At 52.8% G+C, this 19,980-nt stretch overlaps 4 protein-coding genes across 4 annotated transcripts; all 4 read left to right on the top strand.

Moving 5' to 3' along the window:
- Nucleotides 1–427: 427 nt before the first annotated feature.
- On the top strand, nt 428–2,520 carry GDT1 (GCR1-dependent translation factor 1; the record flags this gene model as incomplete). Its single annotated transcript, XM_062908616.1, has 3 exons — nt 428–1,444; nt 1,500–2,388; nt 2,450–2,520. The coding sequence occupies exons 1-3, from the start codon at nt 878–880 to the stop codon at nt 2,518–2,520; spliced, it is 1,527 nt and encodes a 508-aa protein (XP_062771726.1). The 5' UTR covers nt 428–877.
- Nucleotides 2,521–2,867: 347 nt separating this feature from the next.
- QC763_120290 (uncharacterized protein) lies at nt 2,868–4,912 on the top strand (the record flags this gene model as incomplete). The annotated part of the gene is made up of 4 exons (XM_062908615.1): nt 2,868–3,971; nt 4,028–4,101; nt 4,124–4,335; nt 4,388–4,912. The coding sequence occupies 4 exons, from the start codon at nt 2,868–2,870 to the stop codon at nt 4,486–4,488; spliced, it is 1,491 nt and encodes a 496-aa protein (XP_062771725.1). The 3' UTR covers nt 4,489–4,912.
- Nucleotides 4,913–5,633: 721 nt separating this feature from the next.
- QC763_120280 (uncharacterized protein) lies at nt 5,634–15,353 on the top strand (the record flags this gene model as incomplete). The annotated part of the gene is made up of 3 exons (XM_062908614.1): nt 5,634–7,620; nt 7,704–15,056; nt 15,109–15,353. Exons 1-3 carry the CDS (start codon nt 7,200–7,202, stop codon nt 15,351–15,353), a joined length of 8,019 nt encoding a protein of 2,672 aa, XP_062771724.1. The 5' UTR covers nt 5,634–7,199.
- Nucleotides 15,354–17,054: 1,701 nt separating this feature from the next.
- MET3 (Sulfate adenylyltransferase) lies at nt 17,055–19,371 on the top strand (the record flags this gene model as incomplete). The annotated part of the gene is made up of 4 exons (XM_062908613.1): nt 17,055–17,223; nt 17,449–17,659; nt 17,724–17,869; nt 17,933–19,371. 4 exons carry the CDS (start codon nt 17,055–17,057, stop codon nt 19,126–19,128), a joined length of 1,722 nt encoding a protein of 573 aa, XP_062771723.1. The 3' UTR covers nt 19,129–19,371.
- Between the last annotated feature and the right edge of the window lie 609 nt (nt 19,372–19,980).

Here is a 19,980-nt window from a genome sequence, read left to right as displayed (position 1 = left end):
GTCGATCCATGGTCACCGTCTGGCATGTTGCTGTAAGGGTTAGGGTTAGAAGCTGCTTTTGCTCCGTGGCTGAAACCTGAAAGCATGTCATGGACTGAACACAACAAGTCTTGCAAATTTGCCTGAGCAAAACCTCTCTTAAGATGTTTCAAAAGAAGCTCCAAGATCATAGTCTATGCAGATCCTAAGTGCCCAGATCTCAAAACATAGCCAACTGGTCTGGAAAAGTCAATAGTTGATCAGGCTGCAAAGATAGCAGACAAGTAGGGACCCCCGTGGCTGGTATACCTACGCTTACACTGACGACGCTGTCTCGACCAATGATCTGATCACGTAATTCAGATATGTTTTCGGGGTTGTCCTGGACATTTCCCACCCAAATGTTACCCTCTATGCTGTTGAGCCCCCCGAGTGGTAGAGAATCTAGATTCAAGTGGCTGTGCGGTGAAACACCCTTTCCCGTGCAGCCCGCTAAGAAATTCATCCCCAGAAAACCCCCTGGCAAGGATCCGCGCAGGCCAGCATTCCAACAACCTCGCCTCAACTTTTCCATCTCTACAGTACAACCGTTCTCGTGTTTGCTGCTGGCTTCTAACCCGCAGCTCGTTCTCTTTCTCTTCTGACAATCTCTTGTGTATACCTTTTCCAGCAGAAGACAACATAATCATAATCGCAACAACTGCAACACGCGGCCGCATCGACGCGGTTTCCTGACCTTACCTGCAGCACATAGGCCCCCGATTTGCGCCATACGACAGAAGCCACGGCATAACGGTTTCGGCCTTCCTTCGTTGCGATTACAGTAGAACGTTGGCAGTCACACCACGACATACAAAATAGACCTAGCATTCCCTTGTTGTCACGTCTTTAGCCCACGATGAAGCTGCGTCATAAGCAATCGCCACTCGTTCTCTTGCTCCTACAGTCCCTTGCCGCAACCGCTGTTCTCGCCGAACGACAGCTGGATAGGGACTCGGTTGCCGCCGACTCCTACAGATCAGACCCCATCATCGACACACCAGCTGCCGTCAAAAAGTATGGTACCAAGGATGCGCCGATTGACGGCAAGGACGGGAGGCCCCATGCTGGTCCCTTCGTCGAGCTCGACAGCGCATCCGAATCCTCCAAGTTGCCTGTCCTGAAAGACCGGCCGACCGATCCTACAATCATTGACGGAAAGAAGATCCCGGACAGCAACGACGGAGTCATGGATGACAAGAATCGATCGGAGCCCAAGAAGGGCACCACGGGATTGGAGGGCGGCGTGAGCGAGAAGGACAAGGAGCGGAAGCTCAAAGAGCAGACTGGCGAAAAGGTTGAAAACAAGCCCCAGGCACCAAAGGAAGCACCTCCCCTTCCACACGCTGATCAGGAGAAGATCCTGGCCGCAGCTGGAGATGGCGAGGGCAGAGATAAAACGTCAGAGGATGTCTCCGGTCTCGAGGTTGGTTTTCAGTATAACCTGGTCAATATCCACGTGATTGCTAACAGTGATTTAGAAACCGGCAGACCTTCCCGAAAAGACCCACGACAAATCCCTTCCTTTGCCTGATTCAGCCGCCAACATCGACCATCTGGACATCACCAAGGGGAGCAAGGGCCAGAGTTCGGGCTCCGGAGACGATGAAGCCGAAGGCCTCATTCGACCTTTCCACTCGTTTGTCCTGTCTCTCACCATGATTCTCTTCTCTGAAATTGGTGACAAGACGTTCCTTGTTGCTGCCTTGATGGCGATGAAGCATGACCGGATGGTGGTCTTCACGGCCGCTCTCAGCGCCTTGGTTGCCATGACTGTCCTCTCGGCCATGTTGGGTCACGCCGTGCCTGCCCTAATCTCGGAGCGTCTGACGCATTTCCTCGCCGCTGCGCTCTTCACCGTCTTTGGTGTCCGACTGCTGCGTGAAGGTCTTGCCATGAGCCCGGACGAGGGTGTTTCCGCCGAGATGCAGGAGGTGGAACAAGAGTTGGCAGAAAAAGAGCAGGAGGCCAGAAAGCACGGTCGTAGAAGATCAAGTGTTTCACCGTATGCTCTGGAAATGGGCCTTGGCACTCGCAAGTCCCGATCCAAGTCTCGCTTCCCCACTCCTCCTCGCAGCCCTTCGAGTTCGCCCGAGAGCCGCAACCGGTCTGGTCGTAACGCTCTCGGTGGATTTGTATCTGGCTTGAGCAATCTCTTTTCGCTGCTCCTGAGCCCTGCGTGGGTGCAGACCTTTGTCATGACTTTCCTTGGAGAGTGGGGTGACCGCAGTCAAATTGCTACCATTGCGATGGCGGCTGGTCAGGATTATTGGTGGGTGACTTTGGGTGCCGTCTTGGGCCATGCCTGCTGCACTGGTGTTGCAGTCATTGGGGGCAGAGCCATTGCCGGCAAGGTCAGTCTCAAAGTTGGTAAGTTGCGTCCCCAAATATTCGTCCTATACGTGACTCTTCGCTAACACATCACACAAAGTTACTGTTGGAGGCGCCATCGCGTTCCTGGTATTCGGCTTCATCTACTTCATTGAGGCCTTGTATTCCTAGGCCGACAACATGATACGCGAATGTAGCATTTTGGCTGTGCCAGCTGCTTCAGCTGCATCAACCCCACGACAAACCCGGGCGGTAAGCCGTTTCTTCGATACTTGTTGTAATCACACACTCGCACATAAAACCAAAAGCATATTTTTCAATTCTACGCTGGGCAACTCAGCAGTTAGGGACGTTTACTACTACCGATACATGGGTTCTGTATTATACTAGACGCTAGGAAGAACAACTTGGACTGGGTGTTGGTTGAAATCTGTATTTGGCGAGAGTTCTCTTGGATGGGGTGGAGGACACCTGGAGGCATGGCGAAGGGAAAGCACGGTAGAGGGAAATGATTCATAATGTTTTCTCTTTGCATCGTCATGTTATGCTTGAGGTTTACACTCGTCGTCTTCAATGCAGTGATCGACTCATTCTGGTCCCCATGGAACGCTTGGGCCACCTCAGGAGGAAACGCACCGGGGTTGGGGGCAAATGTGGGTCCCATTCCCGACAGGAAGGTGCCAAGTGTGGAGCTGACCGTTGCAGGAACAAGCTGCCAAGAACGTCATGGAAAACCAATGACGACATACATGGCAGTCACCCGAACACACAACAGGAGCTTGCAGCTCAGCTTTGTTGGCTACAAAGGTGATTTCTTGTCTCTAACAATTGCTTCTGCTTTTCCTCAAAATGTTGACAGAGATCACGACCACCCCGAGTCCCATACCTTAAATTTCTTCCCAAACAACTCTTTAAAAAGCACCTACACGACTCCCCTCCAGACATCATCAACCTTGATAAGTCGCGATAACGATAAGGATAACCACAACATCCGACACGACACAGACAAGATGCCCAACCGACTTGTTGAACAGGCCCAGGAGGTCGCGAAAGAGGACATCGACAAATACAAGGCCCTTCTGAACGATGCTGCCAGAAGCCGGTCTTACTTGTATCCCATCAAGGGGATTTTCTACTTCATGTCCCATCGCGAGCTGTGGAAGCCCCTGGCTTCGAAGCTGGTACCTTACCTCGGGCTCTATGCTTCAGTCATGGGACCCATGTTCTTCTTCACATATCTCCCTCAGTTGGCCATCATGGTCTTCGTGAACGGGCCTCTCGCTGTGCTCACAACTATCCTTCTTGTCCTCAACGAGAGCGCAGCCGTTGTCTCGATCCTCTCGAAAAGTTTCCTGCTGCAGGACGCGCTTCTGGACACATTCGACGGTACACTGATCGCGAAAAACAAGACAGAGATTGTTGCAAATGGCAGAGAGGTCAACTCTCGGGGAGACGCTATTCAGAAACTGGGCAAGGCACTGAAGAAACCATTCAGCAAATTCAGCGTTAAGGAGCTGGTTCGATACTTCATGTACTTGCCTCTCAACTTTATTCCGGTTGTTGGAACAGTGGCCTTCATCGTTATCCGCGGCCGCGCTCGTGGCAACTCTGTTCATGATCGGGTTAGTGGAAACATCTCTTTACCCACATACCTAACTCTCGCTTACATGGCTTCTAGTACTTCCAACTCAAAGGATGGTCTGCATCCAGAAAGTCTGAGTGGCTCTCAAAGCATAAGGGCCCCTACACTGGGTGAGTTTATATCTTTTCTCAGACGCCTCCGAAAGTCTTGGATTCATGAAGCACAAATCGCTTCGAGAGCGCACATGTCGGCTAAACTATCCACCTGCGACACTCTGACGTATCACGCACAATTTGAGGCTTTGGTTTGGCTAACCATGACTGACGTTACCAGTTTCGGAACTGCTGCCACCCTTCTCGAGATGGTTCCGGTGGCGTCCATCGTCTTCTCGTTCACCAACACAGGTAGGTCTCTTGGAAATGGAAACCTAATGTTTATTGCTGACATTTTATGTAGTTGGCGCTGCTCTCTGGGCCGCTGATATCGAGGGCAAGGATACCGAGATGACCAAGGCCACAGCCCCCGAACTCCGGGAGGCGGCCAAGAAAGTGGAGTGAGATCTGGACTCGTGCAAAGGGCCGAGATTACCTGATTGACCAGGGCCCGGTCACACAGTCCCAACGGTGTTCCTTTCAGCATGATACAGAGAAACCCATGTGAAGGTGATGGCGGCATTTAGGGGAGCAGCATCGATAGACGGTGGAGCACGACATTTTGACAGCGCAGCATGCCGTGCCACCCTTTCGACGCTCGGAAATGGCGAAGGTTTATCGGCGCTGGAAGTTCCAACATTGTTTCATGGTATCCAAGCTTGCGTGGGATTTCTTCTCACAGGGTTGAGGTGGTCAAGGAGCTCAAGGGGCATGGATTTGATGGTTCTTAATTCGTTTTAGTTTGCATTACGGAAGGCGTTCTCCGGCGTTTTGCCTGCAGGTTTTCAAAGAAGGATGCTCTGTCTTTTAATGGAACGTTGTTTTGCACATGCTGCCTTGTAGGCTGGGCTTCAGGACATCCAGGTGAACACAATTAAAGACAAAAAACGAGCCAGAAGAATTGGCCACAGTGTGGACCTACATTCGACAATTGAGGCCGTAGTAATGAGCAATTGAGGTTTCCAACGACTACAATGCAGAATTGCACACATCCCACGGCGACACTCGGATAATTGATGGCCTTTTCCATGACACAGCAATACACAGCACTTGTGAGATAATATGCCATCTCAGCACACATTGAGAATTCAGGCACCGCGAAACAAAGTGCAACCCAACACCAGGAACAAGCAATCTAGTTGTACGGCAGCTTGCATATGGCGACCCCTGTCAAGTAACCATCGACAAGCTCTGGCGTGATGCAAGCACGACAACAGATACCTGTAGCACTTCTTCGGCACCTCTTATCTTGGCTGACAAGCTCTGTCAGGAGCTACAGCACCGGGGCAGCTTCAGTTCTTTCACCGATGTCACCAGCTCCCGGCCTGAGCAACTCGGGAAGTCCCTTGGTACTCATCCAAAGGCTTGAAAAGACTAATATGATGTTCCATAAGCCTGCCACCCCTCAACATTTCCAGAGCTGATTGTTACCACACATGATACCAGACGAGGCGGAACGAAGACGTTACGTCGACGGGGCACATACCTCTGGAAGGAACCGTATCCGACCGGGGAACATGTCTCTCTCTCTCTCTCTCCATTTGGGGTGAACAAGTTTCACTTCATCGTTGTGGGCTTTTTGGGATGAACAGACTCCCTTGGAGAAAACAGGCAGAAACAACCGATATTATGGACCAGAGCTAGGATTACCGGTCACCGGGATAATCAGCAACTCCAGCATCAATCAACTGACTTGAAGCTGCCATGTGATTTCAAGACAGGCAAGGCGTGGCTGACAGAGCGAACCTCCCACCCAAACAAGCATTAGAGAAAAGAAAACAAGACGTCGGGGATCGGGAAGGCCTGACAGCGGCAGCTCCCACAATGGGCGGGTGTTCCCAATCAGCTACGGTTTCTCCCTCTTCTCTGTGTGCCATCTTGCCAACAGTTGCGTTCACTTGCCTTACTCTGCGCAGGAGCAAACAGAATCCTGGGCGGGGCTGCCCAAGGTGCACCCGCTCAGCCATCCACTCGCTGTTCCCGTCTCATCCAAACCCTCCTCACCGCTTTGAGGAGAGCGAAAGGCCACCGCCATCACCATCATCACAGAGGACATGGATTCTCCAGAGTCACCCAAGAAGTAAGTCAGGCCGATTTCAGATGGATTCTCTGTCGCTCCAGGCCGAAACCGAGTGTTAGACAAAGATCCAGAGCAGGGGGGCATGAGAAGACTTCATTTCGAGTCTCTGCCGTTAGGGAGGTATTGCATTATCTCCAGCATGTGTCCACATCTGATGCTAACACATTGGACATGCAGACTTCCTTCTCCCCAGTCCCATCCAAGCTGTTCCAGGCAGCACAGGCATGCTCCTTCCATCCTGAGCAGAAGGACGGAACATCGGGAGGCCGGGGACTCGACGGTTCCCAAGAGCGGAGCCCCTCGTCGCCTTCGCCCTTTCCCGCCCCAGACAAGACCGATATCTCTCGTTCCATGTGCTACTACCTAACCTGACGCCATTCTCGGGCGACGTTGAGGAACTTGTCCCGCTCCAGGTTCCATCGCCCCTTCCACTTCAGTTCAGACACCCTGATAGATATGAGGTGGCAGGCAGAATGCGGAGATTTTCTCTCGAGTCTCGCTGATCTCAGGGGTGTTCCTGCTATATCTGTCGTTGTTCCTCATTTCGCGGGTCCACCGTCTCCCGCTTCCCTCACCCGCTCCTTCCCCCCATTGCCTCCTCCTCCACGTTCCAGCCGGCTTTTGTCTTCTCGTATCATTTCGGCGGCCTTCTGATCGTTCCTCGCCGGGGCTTGCCTAGGTATCATTCACCCCCTCCCACATCATCACCATCGATAGGGGCAGAGGAGCATACCCCGAACACGTCGTTCATTCTTGAATCTCTGCCAGCACCGCTAGGTCAACAGATCTTCGAAGAATCGAATCTCAAACCTTGTTCTACCATACCTTTTTATTCTTTGCTATGTCATAGTTCATGACTTTGCCGCATGCTTTGCTTTGCCGTACCAATCAAGGATAGACACCAGACCCTCTCGTGCATCCAGCCTGCCCCGAACAAGTATAGCTTCTCTCACGAGCTGTTTCTTGTAGGGGTGAAGTTCCATCAACCACATACCGCCGAGTATCAGGCCCCCGACAGTCTTGCTTCCTCACAAGGATGAAGGCTTCATCCGTGGTTGTTGGCCTTGCTTCGGTCATTACCATTCTCAATTCGACGCCTCTCACATTGGCTCGTGAGGATGGCGGTCTGTGGTCACGTTTCAGACGGGCAGTTGGACTCCCTGCTGTTCCCGAGGTGGGAATATCACATGTGAACTATGAGCGTTTGGTACCTAGGCAAGATCCAGGAGAGGATGGTGGGGATGGTGGGGATGGTGGTGGAGATGATGGCGACGATGAGGATGGCGATGATGATGGTGAATGGACGGATGATGGTGGTGATGACGATGGTGACGGTGTCGATGATGGGGATGATGGGGATGATGGGGATGATGGTGATGATGAGGAGCCACTGGGATATGGGCCCCCTCCGCCACCTGTTTCAACTACCAGTGGGGGGTATGGCTACACTACGCCTGGTAAGTTCTGCGTTTTTGTTTTGTTGGCTATCATGGATCGTGTGCTGCTGTGAATAGCTTACTGACCTTTGATGGACATATAGGAAACCCTTATGACACCACTGGTTCGAATGAGCCGGAGAAGACGACATCGTCAAATGAGTATACTTTCACCACTCCAAGCTCGACTGGGGGGTATACGTTTTCGACGTCCAGTACGGAATCTTCCGAGAGCACATCTCCTTACCCTATGACATCGACTACCTCGGGCGTGTCTTCCACATCTACGGAGGGCACCCCTACGTTTACGACAAGTTCGGAGACATCAGCCAGCGCATCATCTTCTCCGAGTGTTACGCCTTCTCTCGGCTCCTTTTCGGTGACAGGGTCGCTTCCACCTGAATCGTCAACATCTGTCTCGATTACTAGCCCTGTGTCGTCTAGTGCTTTGACCAGTACATTGTCTGGATACTCAACTGAGCCTTCGAGTGAGAGTCCTTCTGCTTCTTCCGGTGGCCCAACATCGAGCACAGGCTCAGCATCGACGGGGATCCCTACCGGCAGCAGTTCCGGGGCTTCTTCCGTGCCATCATCTGTTTCTTCAGTCACTAGCTCGGTCTCAGGTCCAAGTTCTGTTCCAATCAGTCTTTCAAGCACATCAGGGGCTAGTTCCAGTGAAGTACAAACTGCAGCATCCAGTCTTGGCAGTGGTTCGATGGAACCAACCGGGTCTTCAACAACTTTGATCAGCTCATCTATAGTCGGGAGTACAGAATCGACCACGCCGGGCACAGCAACGACGGCTGCGACCACAAGCTCTCCAGTGTCACCATCATCCACTTCTCCTAATGAGACGTCGAGTAGCACAACGGCCGCAAGCGAATCTCAGTCAACAAGTGCTTCTGCGGTGCTGACAACAACCGGGACTGTGACACTGACAGCGACTGGTACATTTATTTCGATCTCAGGTTCACTCTCCATTGTGTCGCCGAGCACCTCGACCTTGTCTACTGAGTCCGCTTCCGAGACGCCAATAAGCACTGGCAGCAGCCGCACTGGGACCGCCGCTTCATTGTCGACAACCTCTGTTGAATCGTCAAGTTCTCTTTTAACTAGCGAAACAGGAGGCTATCCTACGTCTTCGTCAGGCCAGCCCTCAGGAGGGAACTCGACAGCCACAGCCGCCCCAACTGGGTCCGGTGGAAGCTCTACGGTTCCAAGTGCCAATACAACACAGAGTGAAATCTCTTCCGTCACTCTTACGCCATCCTTGACTGGCTCAGTCTCGATCAGCACAATTTCGCTCGGAACTTCTTCGTCAGTACTCAGCAGTTTGACCAGCAGCATTCCCTATGTCAGCACAACAATTGGTGGTGCATCAGTCACAACATCGTCGTTGCCATCGTCAAACAGCTCAGTATCAGTGCCAGAATCTAGCACTGGAACTTTGCCGTCTACAAGCACTGAACCATACGGATATAACACCACGTCTTCAACAACGGGAGTTGAGGGTTCAGTAACTGCTACATCCTCGTCATCGGCAGGTCTCTCGACCTCGACCTCTTCGGTTCCGGTTCCAACGACATATCCTTATACCAACAGCTCCTTGCCTTTAAGTGGAAGCTCAACCGCCTCTGAACCATTTGCACCCTTTGGTCCTGGAACGTCTCGCCCTGCAACACCATCGGGACACTCATCTTCCTTCTCAAATGTGACTGGCACTTCAACGTCTGGAGGATTGCCTTCAACATCTTCATTTGCCACTGTAACATCTTCGTATTCAGTCTCAGTGACAACACTGCCTTCTGGATCTGGTACCACTTTTGGTTCAGCTGGTCCAACTGGCTCATCTTTGCCACCATTCCCGTCCGGCAATTCGAGCTCCAGCCTTCCAGGCTCCGCTGGTCCCAGCACAGCTTATCCATTCACCACGCCAGGAAATGCCACCTCGTCTACCGTGTCAAGCACAAGCAGTAGTACATTGCTGTTTCCAACTTCATCGACTGGATCCATCCCACTTGGCACCGCCACCTCTTTGCAACCAGGCACCTTACCTACAACTTTCGCGTCTGGGACCAGTGTTACAATACCATTTCCATTTCCAAACTCTACAGAATCCGGAGGCAGCACCAGCATTGGAAGTAACGGCCCTGGTCCGACGCCATCAAGCTATGGGACATCAACTGGAATCTTTTCTGGGCTCTCCAGCGTGCCAACAGTGGTATCTCCCTCGCCAGGTTCGACTGCCCTTGTGGGCACAGAGAAATCTGGTTTATCAGTGCCTGCGTCGAGCCTCGGATCATCGTCGGTGCCTTATCCACTTCCAAACAGTACTATCGGTGGCACGGTGCCTGGATCAGGGGTCGGCTCTTCAACTGCAACCCCATCATCTGGATTACCTGTAAGCTCGCCGTCTCTGTCGTCTAACGGCTCTGTGCCTGTGAGCTCCAGTAGCCCTGGTGTGCCGACAATTCCACCGGTGCTGTCATCTTCGCTTCCCTTTCCTTTGCCAAATAGCACATCAACCGTCGCCGGCCCTGGTACTGGTAGCTCGCCTACTGGGACGACACCCCCTATCAACACGCTTTCGACCCTCACACCTACTGCGTTGCCGACAACATCGGCCCCATATCCTATTGGAAATACTACAGTCCCATCTGCGATCCCCGGCACGAGTGGTGCGCAAACAAGTGCGGTATCCGAAGGCATCTCTTCTTTGACAGGCAGTCTTTCGCCGTCTGTTCCTTTTCCATTATCAAACTCCAGCTCACCAAGCTATTACTTTCCTACGGGCACTGGTTCTTCTGGAGCATCATTGCCACCAACCTCTTTATCTTCTCTGTCCTCAACTTCATTTGGTGTTCCAGGAACAAGCGCTCCATCTGTCTCGAGCCCCAACGGCACCTCATTAATACCAAGTGCGCCGTACCCAACCGGGAACTTCACCACGACGCCAAAACCAACAGGGACAATCCCAGGCACGGGGAGCTCTGGTCTACCATCAAGTCTTTCAACATCAACCCCAAGCTCTCTTTCTTATCCATTTGCAAACTCTACCACCATCGTCGGTCCCTCGGGAACAAACCCGATACCCGGGACCGAGAGTTCACTGACTGTGCTGTCACCTGGAACATCAAGTGGAACAGCACCAGCCACGTCGACCGGAAGCGGAACGGCGTCATATCCTTGGAGTAATTCGACTGGAGTAACAAGCGGACCATCAGGAACAGGCTCAACGTCTGGCACCGCAAGCGAGACTTACATTCCGTTGACGAACATCACAGCCTCAATCTCGGGGACAGAAATTGTCACAACTGCATCATCGAGCGGAACTGCACCGTCCAGCCTTGCATCTTCAGCCATTGGCACCTCGTCTGTGCCATATCCGCTCACAAACACATCTGCTTCGTCCCCAGGCCCAAGCTCGCCTGGGATTAGTCCCATCGGCCCTACTAGTTCTGGAATATTTGGAAGCACGGTCACGAACTCTGTCCCTCCTTTCCCTACTGGCAATTATTCAGTCCCATTTGGTACAGTCACAGCCCCAGGTAGTATCAGCACGGGCGGCTTCTCAACGCTGCCAACGGCTTCATCCAGCTCGGTAGCTAATCCAGGACCTTCCTATCCCCTGGGAAATTCAAGCACGACGATTGGACCAACCGGATCAGGGTTCTCAAGCGGATCGAGTCCTTCATCAACGAGCTCTTCTGGCCCTTCCTCCAGTTTGCCTCCTTTTCCACAGTCGAATTCATCATCCACTCCACCAACAGGCGCCGGACTGTCAAGTGGTGCCATCCCCTCGTCTGGTTATGGTTCCTCGACCGTGCCTCCCTTCACATTCACCAACTCCAGCTTCACTGCAGAGCCCACTGGTGCGCCAGGGTTATCTACCGGGGCAACTGCTTCATCTGGATCAACAATTCCTTCTCCCTCCGGCAGCTCGACGAGTCTTCCACCCTTCCCACTGCCCAATTCTACCTTCACATCAGAGGCGACAGCTGGGACTGGCGCTTCTAGCCAAACAGTCCTCATAACGGGAACAGGATACCCAGCATACTCTTCTGCGAGCCCTCCATTCTCCTTGTCAAATGCTAGCTCCACTTTGGGACCGACAGCCTATTCGAGCGGTATAGTGCCATCACCATCCGGAACAGGCGTGATTGGGTCTTCATCGGGTGTTCCTTCAAGTCTTCCCCCATTTCCGACAACAAACACGAGCTTTCCTCAGGGTTCTACAAGCGCACCAGGATTGTCCACGGCGCCTACATATTCAGGAACGGGTATCTTCTCTATTCCAACTGGACCCTCTTCCATCACACCACCATTCCCAACCTTCAACTCAAGCTCGGTACCCACAGGCTCAAGAGGAACTTCTGTTCCCGGGGTAGCCTCTTTCAGCACTGAGATCAGTAGTGTGTTGCCTGAAAGCTCTTCTGTCGTGGCCCCATTCCCAACTACCAACGGCACTACTTATCCTGGACCTACTGGCACATCAGGACCGTTTAGCACCGGAGTTTCAAGCTCAACGCTGCCGTCTACCGAAGCACCATTTCCGTTCCCCAACACGACGTTCCCTATCGGGACAAGTGGTACAGTACCCGGACTCTCAACCTCGGGAACCGGGATTTCTTCCTTGTCCCCATCATCCTCTAGCCAGCCACCTTTTCCACTACCAAACTCTACTGTTCCGGTATTCCCCAGCAGTGGCACTGCGGGTCCGTTGCCAGGTACTGTGACAGGTGTTACTAGTTCAATCCCATCAAGCTCGGTATCTGCTCCATACCCGTACTCAAATACGACATCGGCGCCTGGGCCAAGCGGTTCATTACCAGTGACAGGAACGGTTGTGCCGCCAGCATCCGGGACAGGTGGCACCGGGGTTTCCTCTCTTTATCCCACGAGCAGTACTCCATACCCATTCGGAAATACAACCACGCCTTTATCAACAGGAGGAGTCACTGGGGGAACAAGCATTCCTGTGATTGAGTCTTCCAGCGCAGCACCATATCCTTACCCGAACTCGACTACCAATGCTATCACGACTGCCGGTGTGACAGGGACAGGCCCCAGTCTCACTGCACCGTCTAGCATAGCACCATATCCTTTGTCGAATGTGACTTCGCTTATTCCTACTGGGACTGCCGGTACTGGGACGGCTCTTTCAACGTCTCTCTCCACTGGCCTCGCGCCTTATCCTTATCCAAATGGCACCATTACAACCCCATTCGGGGGTTCTACCGGTGGCTCGAGTAGTGGGACAGGGATCTCATCAGCGCCTTTGAGCAGCAGCGCACCTTATCCCCTGACAAATGGGACGGTGATTGGGTTAACCAGCGGTCCTACCGGAGGGCCAACAGGGGGAACTGGATCCTCTTCTGCTACCCCTAGTAGCAGCGCGCCCTATCCTTTCACAAATGAAACCACTATAGGACCATTTAGCGGTCCAACTGAAGGAACAGGTAGTGGATCTGGGCTTCCGACAACGAATACCCCCTATCCCTTGACGAATGCCACTTCTTTCCCAGCCGGCACTGGCTCAATAGGACCCTCATCCGGCCTCCCAACCAGCAGCCCTCCATACCCGCTTCCAAACTCAACTGTCACAACCGGCGGCAGTGTCCTCTCATCTGGCCTACTAACGACCACTGCGCCGTACCCGCTCTCGAACACCACATCTTTTGGGCCTGCTAGTGCCACTGGAGGGATAAGCATTTCTTCAAGTCTTTCAACAACTGTTCCGCCATTCCCATTGACCAATGCCACAACGACACCGATTGGTACAGCCACCGGGGGCACAGGCGTATCATCGAGTTTGTCTACGAGTATTCCACTCTACCCCTTGCCCAATAGCACATATACCCCAGCGGAGAGCGGAACTGGAGGCACAGGTTCTTCATCGGGCTTGCCAACAGTTAGCCCGCCATACCCATTACCGAACACCACTTCCGGGGGCATCACTAGAAGTACCGGAGTTTCCTCTGGTCTTCCTACGAGCAGTCCACCGTTCCCACTGCCCAATGTTACATACTCAGCTGTTAGCGGCAGTACTGACGCGACGTCAGCCCTTTCGTCCACAACTCCTTTGTACCCATTGCCGAATGTAACATACACTGTCCCAGGCAGTCTGACAGGTACCAGTCCTTCATCTGGTCTTCCGACGACAAGCATTCCTTATCCATTGACGAATGTCACTTCAAAAATTACGGCTGGCTCTGGTACAGGATTTTCCACGGGCACATCCTCCACTGCACCGTACCCTTTTGGGAATACAACCAGCACCACGACAGCTGAACCTTTTGGGACGGGAGTCTTGCCTAGCTCTTCGGCACCAGTCACAGGAAGTGTCATTCCCAGTTCTGGAACTGGTCTTCCGACCACCAGCATCCCTGGAACATCACAACCCTCGGCCCCGTATCCTCTTCCAAACTCAACCTCGTTCACTGGGCTTACTGGGTCATCGGGCCCTCCAGTTACAGGCAGCATGTCCGGGACAGGTCCAGCGACATCTGTGCCGGGCCTTCCATCGACTTCAGTTCCGTACCCCTTCCCGAACACAACCATTCCTGGAGTTCAGTCTGGGCCCTCAAGCGCTTTGGGCACAGTCACTACTGAGAGTGGTATCTTAGGGACCGTTTCGGTATCGAGCATTTCAGGATCATCGACTCCGCCATATCCAGCAGGAAACTCGACAATACCCATCAGTCCAACTGTCGTATCAGGGACAACTGTCACTGAGACTGGTGGTTCTGAGCCTGTGTCCACCAACAGTCTCTCGTCTATTCCATTCCCCTTCCCGAACTCAACAGAAACCTCTGGGCCCACGGCTATTCCCCCACTTCCAGGTCCCTCGAGCAGCTTCCCTCCTCTTAACTCATCTGGGACCGCGCCGTACTCCTCTCCGGGAACCATTGGAACCGGAATTTCCAGCTCTGCATCTACCCTGCCATCAAGCTCTGCACCTTACCCTTTGATCAACTCCACAACTACTGTCATCAGCGGAACAACGGTGATCACTGTCACGACTGGTACAGGCTCAGCCCCGCCATTGTCTACTGGTGAATCGACGACAGGCCCCATCTTGTCAACTGGCATATCGTTGACGAGCAGTTCAACTCCAGGCACCGAATCTTCAGCGCCAGTGATAACTTCATCTCCGGGTGCATCATCTGGAATCTCGACGCCATCCTTGAGTAGCATCACATCTGCGCCATTCCCCTATCCGAACGTCACCAGTTCCACAGATACCACCTGTTTGACCAATTCCACGACGACACGCCATCACCACTCAAAATCGAAGCATCATCATCACAAGACGAGGACACACTCCACTTTCTCTGGGGCCTTTTCAACGACGTGCAACGAGACGACTTTCAGAACACTGATCTCTTCTCGCGTCTCTGGGACCGTGATTTCCTCGTACTGGAAGAACGTCACCTCAACGATTAGCCAAAGCCTTGGTATGTGTCTCACTTTCTGACTGAAAAAGGACCATGGCTAACCTCTATGTAGGCACTGCACCAGTCAGAACCAGCTTCCGCACTGGTATTTCGGAAACGTCTACCAGCGTCGAGTCATCGAGCCATGAAAGCTTCACCACCATGCCGATGGTTGTATCGCCAGCTCCTGAACCGATCTCAACTTCAGCGCCACCAATCGCAGTCATCACGCCTTTGAAGAATGGCCAGGGCCCACTGGACCACCATCACGGTGTCAATGACACCGCGCCTTCACTGTTTCGCAACCCGAAGCCATAAGTGAGGCTGGCACCAACAAAACCAAGATCATGTCCAATATATGAAGAAACATGTGGCGGATGTGATGGAACTTTGTTGAGATTTGTTTTTTGACGTTTGATGCTTTGCTTGACAATATCGAACGATGTTGCACATATATCTCTTTTTTTTTTTTTTTTTTCACTTTTTGACGCATTTCTGGCAATGCCAGGTCTGAGCCCACAACATGTCAAATTCTTTCTTTTGTTATGTATTTGCAGGAGGCAATGTTGGAGTCGAGGAAAAGCTTGATCGGTTAGATTAATACACGGGTGGTGGCCATTCACCTATGTTTATTTATCTGTGAGAGAGCGGTGCCATGGGTGTGTCTCAGGGGTTAAAAAGGGGCTCAGCAATAGCAACCCTAACCCTCTCGGCTGATGGCTCTGGCCCAGCAACAGGTGGGGTTAAATGCCAAGGACTATGCGTATGCATCCACTGGCAGCCCTGTCATCCAAAGGCCTCGAAAACGCGATCACGTTTTCCAGATCGGAATTTCCCACGTTCTTGACGACATCACTTGGCGGGGTTTTTTTCAGCAATTGAGACCGGTAACGGACTCGTAAACCGACATCCACCGACAACCGCCGTTACGGGAGTCGGGATGCCCTTGGATTTGACAGATTCAGATCCGGAGGGGGTGGCAGTGGGTGTGTGAGTGAAGGGCCCCACTTTGCGTGTGAACAATGGGTGAGCACGTCATCCGAGCTAAAAGGTGCGACTTGCGGGTTGATAGATGGGTTGTGGGTCTTCGAGATGGAGGGGTGTGTACCCGGGAGCCTGGAGACTGTTTGGATTGGGGAGGACGATGATTGAGAAGTTGTAGAATGGGATTCGAGGTCAACTGCGATTGGGAAGAAGGGGTGATGTGGAGGATGAGAGTAGGGGCGGGGAGGTTTGCAAGTTGCATGTCTGGATGACAATGAAGTGAGGCTATACAAGACCAGCCAGCTACGAAAGGCAGGCATGAAAGAGGAAATATTAGCCCCTCCCCCTCCCCCGCGTTGCACGTCAAAGTGGGGGGAGGGGTTGACCTTGTTTGATGTTTTGATACATTCAGGGTTCCTGCGGGCTTTACAGAGTGTGAATGGTTCAATCATTGAGGGTGTAGGTTGCGACATCTGGATGAAGACATCGTATCCCAACCTTTCTTCCCCAGCTTTATGACTGATGAGACTGGGCAGACACATGGATGAGGTATGTCTCGCTGATATCGCCTCTTTGGAAAGAGAGAGATTAGTTTCCAAGAGAACGTGCCCCGCGGAGACATGGACGGACGTAAGGAGATGGATGGGATGGGGAAGGGAAATATAGAGACCGCCCCCATATTTAAATTCCACCGAGAAAACGGCTTGTTCAGACAGCATTTTCCATAAGGGTCCAGCGGATTAGTAACATCTTGATCCAAAAAAAGGAACCTCCGCTACCGCAGCAAGAGAACGTCTCTTTATTACATACACACACACACGCCATCCGATACCCTGACGACGACCGGTACCTGCCCACCCGTCGAGGTACCCGTGTACCTGAGAAACTAACTTATACAACCCACCTCCAACCCACTTCTCGCTTTCCAACTTCTCTTTCTCCCTCTCCTATTCTTCAAACCTCTTCTTTTGATTTTTCCTTTTCCTTTTGAGATACCCCGATTCTTCCTTCACAGCAACACCACACTCTTCCACAATGGCCAACACACCCCACGGCGGCGTCCTCAAGGACCTCATCGCCCGCGATGCCCCCAGACACGCCGAGCTCTCGGCCGAGGCCGAGACGCTCCCCGCGCTGCTGCTGAGCGAGAGGCAGTTGTGCGATTTGGAGTTGATCTTGACGGGTGGTTTCTCTCCTCTTGAGGGTACGTTATGTTCACTTTTCAGCACTCAATGGCTTGCCAAAAATATGGTGGTGATGGTGAATGGTAGAAGGGGGGGGAAAGGTGGGATGGTGGGGCTCAATTACACCATTTTCTACAGCCACCAGGCCTTACCCGGCAGGCAGGCAGCGCCTTGTAAAAATGGGGGATGAACAAACATGGGGAACAAAACGAAAGCTGATGAGATGAGATGATGGCGGGAGATAGGCTTCATGACCGAGAAAGACTACAATGGCGTCGTAAAAGACAACCGTCTGGCTGACGGCGCGCTGTTCTCCATGCCGATCACTCTTGATGTTGACCAAGCGACGATTGACGAGGTCAAGATTGCGCCCGGGGCCCGGATCACGCTGCGGGATTTCAGAGATGATAGGAACTTGGCCATCTTGACGGTGGAGGATGTTTACAAGCCTAATAAGTGAGTTCCGGCCAGGAAAGGGGGGGTGATGTCGGGGGTTGATCTGGTGGCTAATAAAAGATAGGGAGCTCGAGGCTAAGGAGGTTTTCGGCGGTGATGAGGAGCATCCTGCTATTCAGTACCTTTACAACACCGCCAAGGAGTTTTATGTCGGTGGCAAGCTTGAGGCTATCAACAAGCTGCAGCATTATGACTTTGTCGAGTTGAGATGTGAGTTGACAAGATGGAGCAAGAAAAGAAGGGGGAAAACGTGCTGACATGGTGTGAAAAAAGACACTCCTGCTGAGCTCCGCGCTCACTTCGACAAGCTCGGCTGGGCCAAGGTTGTCGCTTTCCAGACCCGTAACCCGATGCACCGCGCCCACAGGGAACTCACCGTCCGCGCTGCCCGCTCTCACCACGCCAACGTCCTCATCCACCCCGTCGTCGGCCTCACCAAGCCCGGCGACATCGACCACTTCACCCGTGTCCGTGTCTACAAGGCCCTCCTCCCCAGATACCCCAACGGTATGGCCGTCCTCGGCCTCCTCCCCCTCGCCATGCGCATGGGCGGCCCCCGCGAGGCCATCTGGCACGCCATCATCCGCAAGAACCACGGCGCCACGCACTTCATCGTCGGCCGTGACCACGCCGGCCCCGGCAAGAACTCCAAGGGGGTCGACTTCTACGGCCCCTACGACGCCCAGTACGCCGTCGAAAAGTACCGCGACGAGCTCGGCATCGAGGTCGTCCCCTTCCAGATGATGACCTACCTCCCCGACAGCGACGAGTACGCCCCCGTCGACCAGATCCCCAAGGGCGTCCGCACCCTCAACATCTCCGGCACCGAGCTCCGCTCCAGACTCCGCAGCGGAAGGGAAATCCCCGAGTGGTTCTCGTACCCCGAGGTCGTCAAGGTCCTCAGGGAGTCGCACCCTCCCCGTTCCCAGCAGGGTTTCACGGTCTTCCTTACCGGCTACCAAAACTCGGGCAAGGACCAGATTGCCCGCGCGCTGCAGGTGACTCTCAACCAGCAGGGTGGGCGGTCTGTCTCCCTTCTCCTCGGCGAAACCGTCCGCTCCGAGCTCTCTTCCGAGCTCGGCTTCAGCAGGGAAGACCGCGACAAGAACATTGCCCGCATTGCCTTTGTCGCCTCCGAACTTACCAGGTCAGGCGCGGCCGTCATTGCTGCCCCCATCGCCCCCTTCGAGCAGGCTCGCAAGCACGCCCGGGAGCTGGTGGAGAAGTATGGTGACTTCTACCTCGTGCACGTCGCCACTCCGCTCGAGTACTGCGAGAAGACGGACAAGAGGGGGATCTACGCCAAGGCGAGGGCGGGCGAGATCAAGGGTTTCACTGGCGTGGATGACCCGTATGAGGCGCCCGAGAAGGCGGACTTGGTGGTTGATTTGCAGAAGCAGAGCGTTAGGGGGATTGTGCACCAGATTATTTTGCAACTGGAGGGCGCTGGGTTGTTGGATAGGTTTTAAAAATGGGTCGAGTAACGGGGAAAGAGCGAAATGTGTCATGATAGATGGTTCGTTTTTTGTTTATTTTTATTTTTATTTATTTATTTTTTTTCCTTTTTATTTTTTTATTTTTTATTTTTTTTTTGTTTTTTCTTTGTTTTGAATCCTGTGTTTTTGAAAGGGTTAAGGGAAGGTAAAAGGGTTATGTAGGGGAATATAGGGACAAATGATAAACAATACCACAACACAACTGGTTGAGAGTCTCGGTGAATGTTGAAGATGTTTGAGGTGCTGAGTTAGGGTTGTGGCCTCAAGACAGTTAATTACTGAATGGATGATGTCTGTGATGCCTGGAACCTTGAGCTATGAAATAGTTCAAAGTCTTTTGGCTGTTACAAATGAGTTTACAGCTGCGAAGAGGATCAAATATGACTCAACACCTCACAACTGTGTGTCTGGTGATGCGGAATGGATGGTGTGACTTATGTGATTGTCTATCCAGCTGGCGGCTATTCTTTTTGTCAGCAGTGTCATTGGGTTTCCTGCCAATGCGGGAGGAGCGCTAATGCTTGGAGAATGCACCGATGGAAGTTATTCTTAGCTTCGCCATTGCATTCCGACACGGGGTTCTTGACTTCAAGAACAAGAGTCTTGCGAACTCTGTCTCAGAATAGCTACAGATGGAGACAACGGGGTGGGTAACAAATGGGAAAAAGGTGGTTGGGGGGCGGAGACCCTTCTCTCACCGATCTTTTGGATGAGGTCAGTGTGCTCTCAAGAAGGCAAGATTGTTTGCTGCTGCTGCTGAGAATAGGGGGACAGTGACTGTGAGACATAGTCCGTGATGATCACATGCTGTGCGCTTCATGCTGT

This window comes from Podospora pseudopauciseta, chromosome 1 (genome assembly GCF_035222475.1).
Source record: "Podospora pseudopauciseta strain CBS 411.78 chromosome 1, whole genome shotgun sequence".
NCBI lineage: Eukaryota > Fungi > Ascomycota > Sordariomycetes > Sordariales > Podosporaceae > Podospora > Podospora pseudopauciseta.
Note: the sequence above shows the minus strand (reverse complement) of the source record. Positions and strands in the feature narration are given on the sequence as shown.